General features: G+C 35.7%; 1 protein-coding gene across 2 annotated transcripts; it reads right to left on the bottom strand.

Moving 5' to 3' along the window:
• Window positions 1-1207: 1207 nt before the first annotated feature.
• On the bottom strand, window positions 1208-14382 carry fyna (FYN proto-oncogene, Src family tyrosine kinase a). 2 transcript variants are annotated; one of them, XM_079631880.1, is made up of 13 exons: window positions 14077-14382; window positions 12177-12264; window positions 10668-10924; window positions 10036-10132; window positions 8852-8950; window positions 8565-8668; window positions 7878-8027; window positions 7624-7788; window positions 7237-7416; window positions 5696-5772; window positions 5431-5584; window positions 4541-4672; window positions 1208-3130 (listed from the first exon to the last, which is right to left on the bottom strand). In XM_079631880.1, exons 3-13 carry the CDS (start codon window positions 10912-10914, stop codon window positions 2922-2924), a joined length of 1614 nt encoding a protein of 537 aa, XP_079488006.1. In that variant the 5' UTR covers window positions 10915-10924; window positions 12177-12264; window positions 14077-14382; the 3' UTR covers window positions 1208-2921. The 2 variants fall into 2 exon arrangements, with proteins under 2 accessions (XP_079488006.1, XP_079488007.1); XM_079631881.1 differs by having other exon boundaries at window positions 12162-12264; window positions 14077-14270.
• Window positions 14383-17223: the final 2841 nt, after the last annotated feature.

Raw genomic sequence — 17223 nt, forward strand, 5'->3', positions numbered from 1 at the left:
GGTTTATTCTTAGACCGTGTAGGGTTTACCAGTTGCACTCTCTCTTGCCTTTTTAGGCGGTAGGGGGTGTGAACTACTGGGAGCAAAAGAGAAGTTGACAGTTGCATGTTCACAGACTGTAAAGTCATTGCTTTTTGGTATTTCACATCATGTCATTCATTTAATGCATGTGCCATCAACGACATTGCTGCATAGTAGCATAATAGTAGGCTACTTTACCCAATAATTTGTTTCCAAAAGTGTTTATTTAATTCAGACTAAATGAGATCTATTACATTTTATTTTAAATGATTCATGCTTCCAATTAACACTCTTTATTTAAACCTCACTGCATATGGTTTCATTAGTGGTTTCGTAGAACAGATCTGAAATATAAAGGCATTACTCCTATTTTTAACTATAGGGAACAAACTAGCTGAGATGTGGATCTGTGGATCTGTGGCACGGATCGACATGTTTTGGCTGGATTGCAGTGGCCCTCCACTGGACACGAAGGGAATTACAGAATTGCATTGCTGAAGATGGCAGCAATATGGAGATGAGCACAGACATGTTGCTGCCTGCTTGCAAACATATAATTGTTTAATTGATTAAAATGATACACACATTTTAAAATATACTTTACTGTTCAACAGTTTGGGGTAAGCTTAAATATATATATATATATATATATATATATATATATATATATATATATATATATATATATATATATATTAATATTCGTATTCAGCAAGGATGCATTTAGGACTAATTGATCAAAAGTGACTTTTACAAAGTAAAAAAACAAAAAACAAAACTTTAAAGTAAATGTAGTTCTTTTGAGCTTTATAACAGTTTCCACAAAATATTAAACAGCACAACTGTTTTCAACACTTATAATAATAAATGTTTCTTGAGCACTTAATGATTTTCTTCAACATGTGACACTAAAATGCTGCCTTCACGTGCTATTGGAAATCGCCTACTTCCCACTTCTGATGTTGTGATTACGAGCTCATCACATTCAACTTGAGAGGATGTTCTTGTCCAATTTTTTTAACTAGGAAACTAGTATTTACGATAATTCCGACAGCACGTACAGGCATCATAATATTATTTCACAGTAGGCCTATTGTTTTTACTGCGTTTTTGATCAGGTAAATGCAGCCTTGTTCAGCATAACATTTCGGAAACAATAAAAAAAATTTACCAACCCGAAACTTTTGATTGACAAGAGTTTATGTAATTAACACAAACTTATAATATTAAATAATAAAATACCAAGCAAAGTGGCCACTAACGTTTGACAGCCAGAAAGTGTCATTATATTTACTGTTTTATCATCTAAAATGTGTTAATGCATCAATATGAATTAAGTAGTATATCAATATGACCACTTTTTCGCATAAATGTTCAATCTAAAAGTTTAAAATTGTGATAACATTTTTAAAATCTAGAGAACCTTGGAGTACCTCCCAATCTTAACAAAAAAAATAAAAAATCAATTAAAATTGGATGTCAGGTGGAAAAAAATGAAAGGAGAAATGGATTTAAATGACACTTTATTCTAAAAATGTTTGTGCATAAATGAAACAAAGAAATTAAATAAACACAATATTTATGAATTAATCCAAACATAGATGGTACAAAAATAAATGTGAAAATTATAAGGTTGGATTTTAACACAAATGCAGAGCAGACAGTACATAATTTAAATCATAGGCCCTGATAAAAGCAGCCCTCGTTTGAACACATTATTCTTTCCAAAATATTGGCTGAAATTAACACTGAATAGTTTTTAAACAGTAGGTGAATAACTGCTCTTGCAAAATGGCTCATGCCGATATTGTCGCAATGAGAATATGTGAAAGTATCGTTGACTTACAGTAAGTATGTTTACTGAGAGGTCTGTCCCTTCTTAAATGTGACAAAAAGTAAAGAATGACCCAATAATGAATATTCAGACATACGTATCATTTTATCATGAGGGGCAAAAACAAAGCAGACCAGCAATGAGTTATCTCGAGTGGAATTCTACCATTTTATAATATTTCTCTACGTATTTAGTCGTGTTATTTTATAATGCATGATATTGTGAGATACATTTAATGGACTCCTTTTATTTTCTCTCACAAGGATGTTAGCAGTCATTTTATCTTATTTGCAGGAAAGATGCCAGTATGGTCAAGCATAATGCCCACTTGGTCTCATACTATTCTGATACATACATTGCTCTATTGTTAATCCAAAGTGACTAAATAGAAAATGCACTCATTCTAAGAAGCAGAAAACAAAAGAGAGACACTGAGCGCTTGCTAAAAGCAGGTGCAAAATAATTAGGCCCAGCAAACTCACTAAAACCAGTGCGGACATCATTACCCTCTGTGAAAGTCACTATAATGTGTCAGAAATGCTACCTATGCAAAACGGGAGTGTTTTGACACGTACGGTTAATTTAATATACAATTGACAGATTTCCTTTCATGTTTAAAAGAGGCTGTTCAACATCCCACTGGAAGTGTCTAGGAATGATTTCCAGAATCATTGTGAATTTGAAAATGTTTGATGCCGCGTCTGTTCATGCTTTCCTCACAGCGTCGGTTCTTTCTCGGCCTGGATAAAAACGCAAAACAGCATTATAAAAAGTAATAAAACAAGCCAAATACAAGGGAAAACTAAACACACTATTTACACTACATACAAACAAGCCATTCGTATCATTATTCATGACTGATGTCTCTCCACAGAACACTATTTTTGGCTTTACTGACAGATATAATGCGATTGCATGTCCTTTGTTCGATGGAAGATGGATTGTGTCAGATATTGGGTCATTGAGATGGCACAAAACCTGGAAGCTTTTCTTATCAAACGCTCTTTCGATCAGTCTTTTGAAGGGCAGTCTTTTGTGGCGCTCTCTGTACTCTGGAGCAATGTGTTTAGAGGTTGTCCCCGGGTTGGTACTGTGGTTCAGTGGCAGTGAAGTAATCCTCCAGGAAGGCTTGCAGATACTCAAAGGTGGGCCGCTCCTCGGGGTCCCTCTTCCAGCATTGGAGCATGAGCTCATGCAGGGAGCTGGGACAGTCCTGGGGGCAGGGCATCCTGTAACCACGCTCTACTTGCTCCAAGACTTCCCGGTTGTTCATGCCTGAGGGACAAATGCAAAGCATGTGCTCTTTAACTGAGAGAAAAAAAAGTTGTGGGGCCCTTAAATTCCTGTATGATGCTGTGTTGTACTTCATTAATTTATGAATTCTTTTAAAGATAGATAGATCACCCGAAAACCTTCCAAACTTTCTAACTTTCAACTGTTTTTGTCCATACAATGCAAGCCTATGGGGTCCAACTTTTGCATGCACTCAAATAATCCTTTAATAATCAGAATGATGGCTCAATCAGATTAAAAAGGATTCATGTAAAAGAGTGTGCCGCACACGTCCTGAAAAATGAAGCCAAAGCATTTCAATCGCCCCCTGGTGGCGGGCTGCAGTATAGGTCATAAACCCACCCACTCCATGTACCGGTAATTGAATGGGATGCAAAAAAAATTTAATTACACTTTAAATAATTTTGTTTCCAAACTTGGTTTCTGTCATTTTAGGTAGTTCTTATCACCCAGACGTATGTTCAAGTGTTTCTTTTTCTAATAAGTTTGTTTTTTGGTTATTTATTTGATTGACAGCTGTGCTTGCGATTGAGTCTGCTGGAGCGGGACCTTTATACCGCGGCTCCACCTCAACTGCCGTTATTGGGATTTTTTGGCTTCGGTAAACACCTCCATCGATCCGAATGAGCTTTATCTGAATAAAATTTCAATCGGGTTAAAAGAGTGGTGTAGAGTAGACCTTAAATAATTTGCTCAAAAATAAGAATGTAAACGCTTGAATTAAAATATTCTCTCAATCATATTCAAAAATACTTTGCGCAGTGCTGCGTATGTTTACCATAGCCCTTTTATAATAAGATATCTGAGGTTTACAAACGTTTTACATCTTATGAACGTGCATGAGCGTTTATTTAGAGCTTGTGAACTGGTCAGTGGAGGAGACTAAATATTTGATTAAAAAAATATATCCTCTTCTGACAAATATGTCAACATTCTTTTTAGATATGTCATCAAGGCAAAAATGACAAAAAAATACATACTCATGGTAGATCAGTGACATTATCGTGGAGGGTTTATCGTTCTGAATGTAGCGATGGGCAGTGCGCATGCGCTGAAGTTTTGTTCAGAATACATGTAAACGAATATATGAATACGATTGCAGAATTTAGGGTTCATATAAACAGAACTTTCAGAATCAGATTGGATTCATTTGGATTGAGAAAAGTTAGGTAATAACTAAGGAGACATTGAGACATATTTTGTGTTCATACAGGTTTGGAATGACATATGTGTGAGTAAATGATGACAGAATTCTAATTTTTGAGTAAATTATCCCTTTAAGAATTTGTCTTGCATCAAACTTTCAATGAAAATTAACAAATTCAGATCATTTTTGTCAGTTGCTGTCAGTGTTAATGATTTAGGAATGTTCCTTCCACCATCGGATCTCACCTGGATAGGGTACGCGTCCTTTGGTGACCAGCTCTGTGAGTAGTATTCCAAACGACCACACATCTGACTTGATAGTAAACCTTCCATAGAGTGCTGCCTCTGGAGCCGTCCACTTGATTGGGAACTTGGCACCTAAAACGGAACACTGGATTTATGGATCTGATCTCGAAATGTGGCCTACTTGTGAACTGGGCAATGTTCCCAGGGAAATTGCAGATTTAACTCTGTTGAATACGTGCATAAGGAAACAAACATTAGTAGATAAGACACTGCTCAGTCATATATTATATGACCTAAATGGCCACGTCATCTCAATTACTTTTGAATGGTAAATGAAAATGTTCCTACATGGGAACAAACCATGCTAAAAAAAAATTATACAAAAATTATCTTATGAATTAATACATTTATTCATTTCGAACCCCTACAAACAAATTTTTTCAAATATATATACAGTATATTAATTATATTTTTTAATGAACAAATGAAACAGAAATACTTGTGTTTCTATGCATAAAAACTATTGTATTGCTATTTACACTTTCAATTAATTAATAAATAACAACCACAGTAAACATTTGCCATATGGTAACATCAATATTTTTTTAGTTAACTGTAAAACTATGTTAGTCTGTGATATGTGAACAATTTTTTTTAGCAATTAAAAAAGCACTTTCACATCTTGCAGAGAAAACCGAGTATCATATGACTTAAAAACAGCATATTAATGGTTTTTATAAACTCTGATCTGATTAAGTCCAATATTAAAGTTTGTTGTACTTTTTTTTTGATGGTCAGTGGTGTGAAGTGTAAAGAGAAGGAAACCATAGAGGGGTTAACTACCTATAAAGACAGAGTAGCTAAGCCTGATTTGGAGTCGTATACCTCACCTTGTCGTGCTGTGTATTCATTGTCCTCTATTAGTCTGGCCAGTCCAAAATCTGCAATCTTGCACACTAAGCTATCACCAACAAGTATATTGGCAGACCGCAGATCTCGGTGGATGTAGTTCATCCTTTCAATGTAAGCCATGCCTGCAGCAACCTAAAAGAGGAGTGTGCAAGCAATGACATATTTAAATGTCCTGGGGTTAGGTAAGCGCTTACAGATACCAGATACCTTTAATGATTAAGGGTATCAAAACATTTTACAAACCTGAGCAGCCATGTCAACTAAATTTGGCAATTTAAGCCCACGTCCTTCACCATCCTTCAAGAAATCCAGCAGGCTTCCTGAAAGTCCATCAAAATATGTGTGAACAAACCTTCAACATCAAACGAAGCAAAACTTCTATATATATATATGAAGACTTCAGATGCAAATACCGCTAAGTCCATCTGACTTTCTTTTTTTTAAAGGAGCATTTTTTTTTCAGGCTTTTTATTCAGTAATGTCAATAATGGCAATGAAAGGTTATTAGTCCGCTATTAAAATGCATTATTTAAAAAAATAAAAAATAAAAAAATAACTTATTCATTGATATTTAACGAATTTGATTGTCTATTGCGGCAAACCAGCAAGTCCACGTGTGCTATTGTTGCAAAAACCTCTAAGTCCACCTCTTTGGACAAGACATAGTAAAGAGTTGCAAAATCACTCCTGCCACGTCCGTATCCTATTCAGGTCCAAGTGCTCACAGGGGACCCAGGTTCGAAAGTGACCCGCGGTCGTTTCCCGATCCCACCCTATCTCTCTCCAGTCCCTCTTCACTGTCCTTTCTGAATAAAGGTAAAAGGCTCAAAAATATAGTAAAAAAATAGAAATAAAAATAATTCACACAGTATAACCATAAAGACACAAAATGACAGCACACTTTAGTGGATAACAACAAACAGAAGACAAATAGAAGACGTTATACATTAACTACACCATATACACTGCTCAAAATAAACAGTATTATATTATATTTAAAATATAAATAATATATATACAATATGAAATATATATATATAAATATAAAATGAGGATGCATTAAAATAAATCAAAAAGATAAAATAAATAACTATAAAAAAATTATACTGTTAAGTATTTTGTGCATTAAGAAGTACATTAAGTCAGTAAACATTAAACTGATATTAGTCATAAAATGTTAATTTCTAGTATAAACTTCTAAACTTATTGTTTAGTTAAAAATCTCTTGAAACAGAATAAAAACTTGCAGCTCCATAATTGAAAGCTGGCTCATACGCACGCCGTCGTCATTCATTTTGAAATCATATGATTCGATTCGCATCTTCTGATTGGTTCTGAAAACTTAGAGGATTTTGCTGGCAAAGGAAATTGGCGTTTAGAGGTTTCTGCCAACGAACCGGAATTTCTGAATGGGCTGAGGCAGGGATTTAGCGGGTTTGAAGTGAAAGTATTTAATGAATGTATACTATGTGTGGAGAGCATTCTCTTAATATCGGCTTTTGCACCTGAAGTCTCCATATATGTATATATATATATAAAAATAAAATACTTATTTTCTATTTGAATTATTTTAAAAAGTAATGTGGCCATTACTTCAGTGTCACTTCAGAAATCATATATGCTGATTTGGTTCTCAAGAAACATATCTTACTATGGTCAATGTTGAAAACAGTTGCCGCTTAATATATATTTGTGGAAACTGTGATGATTTTTAAGGATTCTTTGAAGAATAGAAAGTTCAAAAGAGCTTCCTTCCTTTGGCACTTCTGTTTGCAAAATCCTACCTTTGCTCATATATTCTGTCACAATGTAGATGGGTTCTTCAGAGACGACCGCATACAGCTGCACTAGCTTGTCATGCCTCAGTTTCTTCATTATCTGAGCCTCCTCCAGGAACGACTCTGGGGACATTGTGCCTGGTTTCAAGGTCTTCACTGCCACTTTAGTATTGCCATTCCAAGTGCCTGCCATGCAGAGACGAGATTTCATAGTGAGTCACACAGCCCTTGAAAGGAACCACACATAAATCCTTCCAAGACAGCTGGCTTTCTTTTGACAAGATGAAATGTTCTCTGCCTCCCTGACAGGCCTAGATTTATACCCCTGGAATTATAAGTAATGCATGAATATCAAACTCTTTTATTGAGCATGAGGTTAAGCTAATCTCTTACCCATCCAGACCTCTCCGAACTGTCCATTCCCCAATCGTTTGATGAGCTGAAGTGACTCCCGTGGGATCTCCCATACATCTTTGGTTTTGACGGACAGGTCGGCGAGGCGGGGCATGCCTTTATGGCACGGGACTATTAAACGGCAACAGAGTCCTGCAGCCCGGGCTGAATGCAGAGATATTAATAGCATGTATTTGTACTGTTATGATTTATGATCAATTCATTTTCAGATTTAGAATTGAATACAGACTTACCAGAATAATGATGCACAAGCTGCTGCAGAGTTTCAAATTGAGCTCTAGTGGTGATGTAATATCCTCCATTGTCTAACTTGCGTATCTTGTAATGCTTCACGTGATCGCCCTTAGTTTCATCCCAATCCTGTATGGACAAGGAATACGCTCCTGGAATAAACACGAGTGAACAGGATATTAGGATAGAACAGGAGTCTCAAATATCAGTTAATAATTCAGAGGAGAGCATGTAAAGTTTGCAAAACTTTTAACTAAAGTACACTACCGTTTAAATATTTTGAGTCAGAACGTTTTTTTCTAAAATAAATGAATGCTTTTGTTCAGCAAGGATGCATTCAATTGATCAAAAGTGTCACTGCAAAGACATTTATAAAGTTACAAAAAATTATATTTCAAATAAATGCTGATCTTTTGAATTTTTTATTCTTCAAAGAACTCTGAAAAGATGTATCACAGTTTCCACAAAAATACTAAGTAGCACAACTGCAGAAAATCTAATAAAATATAACAGTTATTTGAAATTGTAACAATATTTTACAGTATTACTGCTTTTACTGTGTTTTTAATCAAATAAATGCAGCCTTGGTGAACATAAGAGACTTCTTTTCATATTAAAAAAAATCTTACTGACCATAAACTTGGTAATGGTAGTGTATCTGTGAATGGGTTTGGGCAAAGGAAAATTACCTTTCGTGGTCTCACTCTCCCTTATAAGGAATGTGCCTCTGGGATTTCCATTCGACAACAGTTGCCTCTCTGCATCTTTACGGCCTAGTTTTCCAAAATACCAACTACAAAGGCATACATAGTGTTTGGTTTAGTTAACAGTATGACCACATGACAAAGTTATATTATTGTGCTTGGCCCAATGAAAATACTTCTTAGAGTAATGCAAGAAACAGACATTGTTCTTCTAGACAGTCCTCCTATTTATATTTCACTTTGGCCTATTTTGGTACTAAAACTGAACTTACTCTTCTGCCTGTATGGAGTCCACTGGAGCCACATAATTACTGGGTATGTATCCTGTTCCACCTGTAGTGAGAGAGCGGGCCTCCCACCAGTCTCCTTCCCTGATATATGGCAACAGGTGCAAGAGAACAAATAAACAATGAATACATTTCTACTGGGTCAAGTTTCAATTATGTAGAAGGAAACTGGCTGTTCTATAATGCACATATAAAATCCCATTCTTGTGTTCCCAAGAGGTAATGAGTTTGGGGTAAGATTTTGTGACAGACATTTATAATGTAACAAAATATTTATATTTCACATTAATGCTGTTCTTTTTAACTTTCTATTGATCAAAGAATCCATCACGGGTTCAACAAAGATATTAAGCAGCAAAAAACTGCTTTCAACATTGATGCTAATAAGAAATATTTCTTGAGCATCAAATCAGCATATTAGAATGATTTCTGAAGGATTATGTGAGACTGGAGACTGGAGTAATGATGCTGAAAATTCGCATCACAGGAATAAATTACATTTTAGAATAAATTAAAGTAGAAAACAGTTGTACTGCTTTTAATGATTTCACATTTTTACAGTTTTACTGTACATGAAAAATATTTTATGTTAATATTTCAAACAGTATCCAACGGAGCCCTGCACATGCCATGCAGACAAATATATATATCATGACCACAAATTAAGAATATTTTTTCTCGTTTTAGTAAATCGTGGCCACGTTGTACTTATTCATTCCCTCGCTTTGATTTAACTCAAATAAATTGACAAATTATTATATTGCGCGCACATTTTAGTAAAACGAGAAAACAAATTATTATACTGTGTGCACGATTTAGTAAAACAAGGGAACAAATTATAATATTGTGTGCACTGTGCATGATTTAGCAAACCGAAGAAACATATTATATTGTGCGCACCATTTAGTAAAACGAGGGAACAAATTTTTATATTGTGCGCACGATTTAGTAAAACAAGGGAACAAATTATTATATTGTGCACATAATTTACTTAAAACGAGGGAATTAATTAGTAAAACTCCTGACGTATTAGTAAGTCATGGGAACGAATTTTTCATTAGTGGCTACGTAATAAAAACATTTTTTCACCGCATGTCATGTGCGGGGTTCCGCAGTATCCTAATGAAAAGTCTTTCATTTTTTATAAATAAAATGTTCTATAAACTCACGTGCTATTTAGAATCTGGAACTTTTCCCCTTTCCTGAAGCTGAGGTCATCCTCTGACCTTGCCTCATAATCATAAAGTGCTACAAAGAGTGTTACTCCTGCAAAGTAAGTGAAAAATAACATCAGCATACTGACAAAGACTAAAACAATACATAGTTATATAGAAATATTACAATGTCTCAACAATGTGCTCCAAAGTAGAAATAGTTGGGATATTTTTTAAAAGATTGAGGAAAACATTTTAAACAGTGAACATTATGCGGTATTCACAACTCATTTTACTTCTGCTAGATATTTCCAAATAAAACAAGATATTCAATGAGAAAACAGTGGGCCAGGACTTGATTTTATCCATCAAATTTGATTGGATCACAAAAAATGTGCATGCTTGATACCAGAATGGAGCCAGGAGCTGAAAACTTAAGAGGCCCTGGTGATGTCAGCCAAAAATAAAAGTTGTTTCAGAAACTTAACCAGGAAGACAAACTTTTTTTTTGAATTGGAATGATATGGACCAATCCAATGGACACAATAAAACTAAGAATGAGTAATAAATAAGATTATTTTTATGTCATGATGAAGATATTTCACTTTCTGTTCCGAGTGCCAGAACAGTAAAGTGCCTCATTTTACCTGTTCCACCCCGGGATCGCAACGTTCCTGAGTGTGAAGAAGAGTTCACTCCACCAAACACAGTCACTCCTTGACTGACAGGCGCATGGAAGTTGTTGTAGTTGGGTATTGTGGTGACTCCAAAGCTAGGGTAATGCTGAGGTGTCGGATCAGCCCCATATCGATATCCTGCATGCTGTGAGACACTAGTTTCTCTGTCGTCCGTGAGTTTGGTTGCCTCTTTGTCCTTACATTGCACACAGCCCATTATCTATATTCTTTGTGGTGAAGAAAAGAGCATAAATGAACATTCATTAACAGACACGATGACATATTCACCTCTGTTTGACATTTTATTGGTTTTTGAATCTAATCAAGTGAGCCATATTAAAGACGAGGTTCAGGTTCATATTCAGAACAACTGACTGGAAGTAAACAAATACTAATAATAAAGTAAGTAATTACTTGAAAGGGACATACATAATAATAAATTCGACCAGTGATTCATCTTGGTTTTTAGCAACAACAAATCTGTATAATTACAGTGAAAACAAATAAATGAGCTATTCACTGAATTTTTGATTCATTTAAAGGGATGGTTCGGAGTAAGTTCAACCTAGGGTCCTTTGCACCATGACCTCGAGCCAAACATTGGAAAGTTTGTAAGTACATCAGGAGTTTATTTAAATAACACTTGCCTGATGGCTTATGCTACCGCTAAACCGGACATCGAGGTCACTTCCGTGATTTGGGAAAAGCCCGTAAAAGTCTTGCACGACCAGCCAGTGTTGCTGAAATGTTTTTTTTTGGTATATCCCAATTTTTTTTATTCTTTTTTCCGAAGTGTTGACAACTTAGTGTTAACTAATAATAGTTGCAAACTGGTACTATCAACAAAAAACTAGTCCATTCCTGGAACTGGGTGTCATTACACTACATACTTATGCATCGCTTTCTGCCAGGACTTTTATATGCTTTTCCCAAATCACGGAAGTGACCTCGACGTCCAGGTTAGCGGTAGCATACGCCATCAGGCAAGTGTTATTTAAATAAACTCCTGATGTACTTACAAACTTTCCAATGCTTCGTTTTATGAGTACAGAACCTATTTGTACTACTGTAGAAGTTTGGTACCATTCTGGGCATTATTAGTGGGGTCATTTACGAGATACAACATTCGGATCCATTAGCGCCTGCACTAAGCTATTCGGCTGATATCTCTAAATAAGCTCTAACTTTAATCATGTTCGACCAAAGGAAAAACAGGTGGGGGGGGGGTTGTCTGGCTTGAGGTCATGGTGCAAAGGACCCTAGGTTGAAATTACTCCGAACCATCCCTTTAATCTTATTTGCATCAAATAGCATAATAATTTGGTCACATTCACATTTAACTACTATGCTACCAAAGCTAGTTTTCTATTCTGCAGAACATCATGATTAACACGTAAATGTGAGTAGCTTGTTTTGACCGAAGATTTGAAATGTAACACATGCAGAAAGTAAATGAAAACATACATTCAATAAACATACCAAGGCGAGCACTGGGCTACCACAGTGGAGTATTCGCATTCCATTCAATTAAAGACGGGGTGAAAACATCTACGATTTGCTCCTGTGCCTGAGTGAGCAAAACAAAAGCCAAAGACATTGTTTTATTTGCAAACGACTTTTTAAGGAACTATATGGAATACTTAAAGGGATAGTTCACCCAAAGATGAAAAGTTTGTCATCATTACTTACACTTATGTTGTTCCAAACCTGTATGAGTTTCGTTCTTCTGTTGAACTAAAGAACAAAGATATGTTAAAGAATGTTGGTTTTGGTAACCAGACAGTTGATGCTAGCCATTGACTTCCATAGAATGGAAATAAAATACTATATTAAAAAAAAGTCAAGGGGTGCCATCAACTGTCTGGTTACCAAAACCAACATTCTTCAAAATATCTTCTTTTGTGTTCAACAGAAAAAAGAAAGTCATACAGGTTTGGAATAATCTGAGGGTGAGTACTGTAAATGATGACAGAAATGTCATTTTTGGGTGAACTATCCCTTTAAGGACTTATTTCTGTATAAGTTGCACATTTCTGCAGAAAACAGAATTCAGGAGAAAGAGCCATGCGTTTGTTGAACAAAGAAACGTTTCTCAAGTCTCAATCACAGACCTTATAGCAAATTCAAATACATCTCTTCAAACACATACGTTTACATACTTTTATACTCATCACAACAAAAACATTTCATGAAACCATAGAGCATGTCTTAAAGGGAAGGTTCACCCAAAAATGAAAATTCTGTCATCATTTACTCACCATAAAGTTGTTCCAAACCTGTTTGAATTTTCTTCTTCTGCTCAACACAAAAGAAGATACCGGTATTTATGGGTAACCAAAGAGTTGACCATTAACTTTCATAGTATGAAAAAATAAATACCATGGTCTTTGGTTACCCATATTCTTCAAAATATCTTCTTTTGTGGTCAGCAGTAGAAAGAAACTCATACAGGTTTGGAACAACTTGAGGGTAGGTTAATATGATAAAATAATTTTGGGGTGAAATAGCCCTTTAAGTCAGTCAGGAATAAAACCACCCATGCTTTTCATCAATGAATTTCCATGACTTTTTGTTCATGATTACTGGGCAAACAATTTTTTACAGAGGTTGCTGTGAGGATTTAAGGTGTAAATTTATACTATAGCCTAGTTGTAAGTCTCAAAAAGATTTGAATGCGGCTAAATGAAGGATTTGGCTTTCTGGCACTCAAAGCAAAACCAGAGAAACAAATGTACACTAGAAACAATTCCATGACTTTTGACTGTTTATTACTTTTCCAGACTGTTTAAAAATACCCAGATTTGACCAGGTTTTCCATGACCATGTAACCCTGTATTTATAATTCTGGATGCATAAACCAAGCAATAAGAGGGGAAAATAGCTTTTTGTGCCTGAGGTCCACTGCATATACATTCAAATAGACATAAAACCATCAAAACATAAATAGACAGATTGTACTAAAAATAAAATACGTTAAGTCACACAACAAACATGTGTGTGTGGAGATTGTAAACCCTGATAAGGGGTATTGTATGGTTTCATTCTAACATAAGATGACTACTGTCTAGTGACAGAGGCCTTATTCTTCCATTCAATTGTGCACGTAAGGCTTTTTCTGCTGCGCATCAATCCTGCTGCCAGAGACGAGCGCTTCGGAGCCAAAGCATCACACCATCCCTACACAAAACACAGATCGTGCTCGATCTTAAACATCCCTAAAAACCATGCGGCCGATAAAGCGACCGCATTATGGCTAGTCCGCTCGCACTGGCGTTATAATGCCTCCATCTCCCAACATTTCCATTAACCACAATATCCATTGGATACAAATCGGCTGCACCAAGTGTATCAAAAACGCAAGACCATCAAAAATGCTTACCAAGAGAGGGGTCGCCTGAAGTGTTTTGTATTTCACCGCAAAGAGAGAATCGAAAATAGGTCATTTGCAGACAGCTTTTTCTATTAATAAAATCTCGGTGAATTATGAAAATAACAACATTGGCCCTGACGGCTCAGGCTGCTCCTGTCGCTGAGTGTAACAGATGATGGCGTTGCTGAGGCGGATTCTCTGGGGACCGAGGGTGTGATTGACAGGACCTTCAGCCAATCAGGTGGCGCAGAAGACGCCTGCGTGCGTGCGCGCGCATAGTTTGCCTCCTCGATGGTCCTTTCTTGCTCCTACTATGCAGCGTGGGCACAGCTGTGGTTACTATAGGAAAACAAGGACTGTCTGGTCATGCTCCACACATCTCTCTGTAATCGTCGACAACCTGTGACACCAATAATTTAATTCAAAAATACCTTCCTTTTTTTTTTCTTATCCATGCATGTTGTGAGCTATACCTGCTTTACACTCTTCGTTAAAGGGTTAGTTCACCCAACAAAAAAAAAAAAAGAAGAAAAAAATATATATTATGTTCCAAACCTGTATGAGTTTTAAGAATGAAAAGTAAGAAAAAGTAAGAAAAAAATACCATGGAAGTCAATGGGTGCCGTCAACTTTCTGGTTAGCTACCAACATTCTTCAAAATATCTTATTTTGTGTTCAGCAGAAGAAATAAACTCATAGGCTACAGGTTTGGAACAAGTTCAGGGTGAGATATAAAAAATGGTGGGTGTGAAACTTTTCAGTCTATGTCGCCTGCCAAAAGTGATTATCCTAGTAGCCTATAAATGCATGCTTATGCAAATCATTTAACTAAAAGGTTGTAAACTAATGTGTTCTCAGGACAAGGGAATAAAAATAAAAAAAAAGTCAGGTTGGGGGCAAGCTATATGAATTACAATTGGGTTAGGTTATAATTTTTTTTTTTTTTTTAAACCTTTGTAAAATACTGTAAAACCACTATGGAAAAAAACAGTAGGCTATGTTCCTGTAATAAAACTGTAAAATATCTATCTTGTTGTTTGCATTTAAACAGTAAAATGCTGTATAAGTAAAAAAAAATACATTCAATTATTATTTACAGTGAAAACTGTAAACTGACATTCAATTCCCTGTTTGAGAAGCATTTCATTTAAATAATTATGTTTCTTAATAGTTTTTATCAGTTATGCCTATTTGGGTTACATCTTCTGTTGTTTAATTAAATTTTATAGCGCTATTTTAGTGTCATGTGTGTTGCCATGAGTGTTTTGCGTTTGCATGAATGACTCTGTGCACCTTCTGTAAACTATATATAATTCAGCTTGTGGAAAGGCATTTTTATGGTGGTTGTCAGTATATGTTAAAGGTACAAAACAGATTTTAGTAGCAGTGTGCGTTGTTGCATTTGCCGGTTTAAATGGCAATTTTCTTGTTTCTAAATTACAGTTTTATACTGTAAAATGTACAGGTTGTTCTGTAAATATGTTTAAATTTTTACTGTATTTTTACAGAATTATTCTGCCAAAACAACAGGATTTTTTTTTACAGATCACATGATTACACACCATCAAAAATGTGTGTTCTTTCAACCCTATCTTTTTAAAAAGGATTGTTTGCCTGTAAATTTACATTATGTGAACATTTACTCATGTTGTTTGAAACCTGTATGGCGTTCTTTGAACTTCTTTCTTCCATGGAAAACAAAAGGAGATGTTTTACAGAATGACAGCCTCTGTCGTTCTAAAGTCTTGAACTCTCCCCAACATCTTCTTTTGTGTTTCACAGAACAAAGAAAGTCATACAGGTTTAGAAGAACATGGGAGTGAATAAATTATTATTTTATATGTGATTGTTCTAAAATAGACTTATAACTGACTTGACTTCTAGCCCCGGTCTCTACACCATTGTACTGAATGATCATATTTACAGGCATATTCTGCCATGCCTCAAAAAAGCTCTATACCATGTCCCAAAAAATGGCAATGTGTGCATATGCATGACTTGCAGTGTTACATATGTATTCAATATCAGTAATCATCAAAAACAGATCAAGGTTTGGGCTGATTTTCAATATTATTAGTTTTAATCTTAGAAAATGAAACTCTGCCAGAGGACTCTCGCCCTAAATCAACATCTGTCGCTACAGCGTCGGCCAACCGAGTGAGATTTTGAAATATTTGAATAGCCTACATTTTATAATCATCAAGATTTTGTTGAGTCACTTCATGCAGAGAGCTGACTTTTCAAAATGTTTTTGCGATGCTTCACTGATTAAATTACAAATGATTATGGGTTGTGTTTTTTTTACATCTGAAAGATTGTTGTTGATCAAATGCCACAATTAGCATTATAGGGCCCCAAAGTATGTAATTTGTTTTTTAGCTGTTCATTTATGTCCTGTTACATTAATTGTATCATACATTATAGTTTTTTTTTAGATAAATGTCGAGTTTGCACAAACCAGTTTGGTGAAGTTAATAGATTTGATTAGGGCTTGGTTTGCAATCTTAATCTCTCTTTACTCTTTCCTGGATTGCTCAGACATATCATTCACTCGTTCAGACGTAAACAAATATATCAACATTGCACAGTGACAACATTATTATTGTTTATGAGCAATCGGCTGTGATGTCGAGCAGTTGCCATGGTGACGTGAGTTAGTATGGTGATGTGAAAGTGCGCTTTAGACTATTTCAGTGCATTCAAAACAGCTCCGTCTGGGCTGACAATAAACTGTGACTGAATCTAGGTCACCAGGATTCCTCAGAATGAATTCATCATGCATGCAATGTGTGACTGGATCTTTATATTGGAAAAATGGAATCCATGGTTGGAGCGTTGGGAATGATCACAAATCTATGTGTTGGCCAAGTGTCTATTTAGATAAAGCGAATACCAAATGAATAGCCTACTCAGCCATTTAAATCTGAAATGTTTGCTATCTCCCTTCAGTTTTGAGAAACCAAAATAAAGATTTTTTTTTTTAAAGACAGGTTTATGGGGGGGGGGATTAAAGGAATGCCCCAAAAAATAAATAAAAATAGCAAGAAAAAAACCCTTTGTGACTGGATTCGCTTGTACCGAATCACCAGTTGCTGGTTGCGCGCGCTTCCTCCCCCTCCAGTGTGTGAGTGTAACCCCTCCCCCCGGCTTCACGGA

Source organism: Phoxinus phoxinus, assembly GCF_949152265.1.
Source record: "Phoxinus phoxinus genome assembly, chromosome: 13".
NCBI lineage: Eukaryota > Metazoa > Chordata > Actinopteri > Cypriniformes > Leuciscidae > Phoxinus > Phoxinus phoxinus.

What these genes read in the sequence shown, in the direction of transcription:
- fyna (XM_079631880.1), bottom strand. Translation starts at nt 10,914, where the DNA reads ATGGGCTGTGTGCAATGTAAGGACAAAGAGGCAACCAAACTCACGGAC. An exon ending in TTCCAGATTCTAAATAGCAC is followed by an intron (nt 8,951 to 10,035) that starts GTGAGTTTATAG and finishes GCCATATATCAG; the next exon opens with GGAAGGAGACTGGTGGGAGG. An exon ending in GCTTGTGCATCATTATTCTG is followed by an intron (nt 7,789 to 7,877) that starts GTAAGTCTGTAT and finishes CTCTGCATTCAG; the next exon opens with CCCGGGCTGCAGGACTCTGT.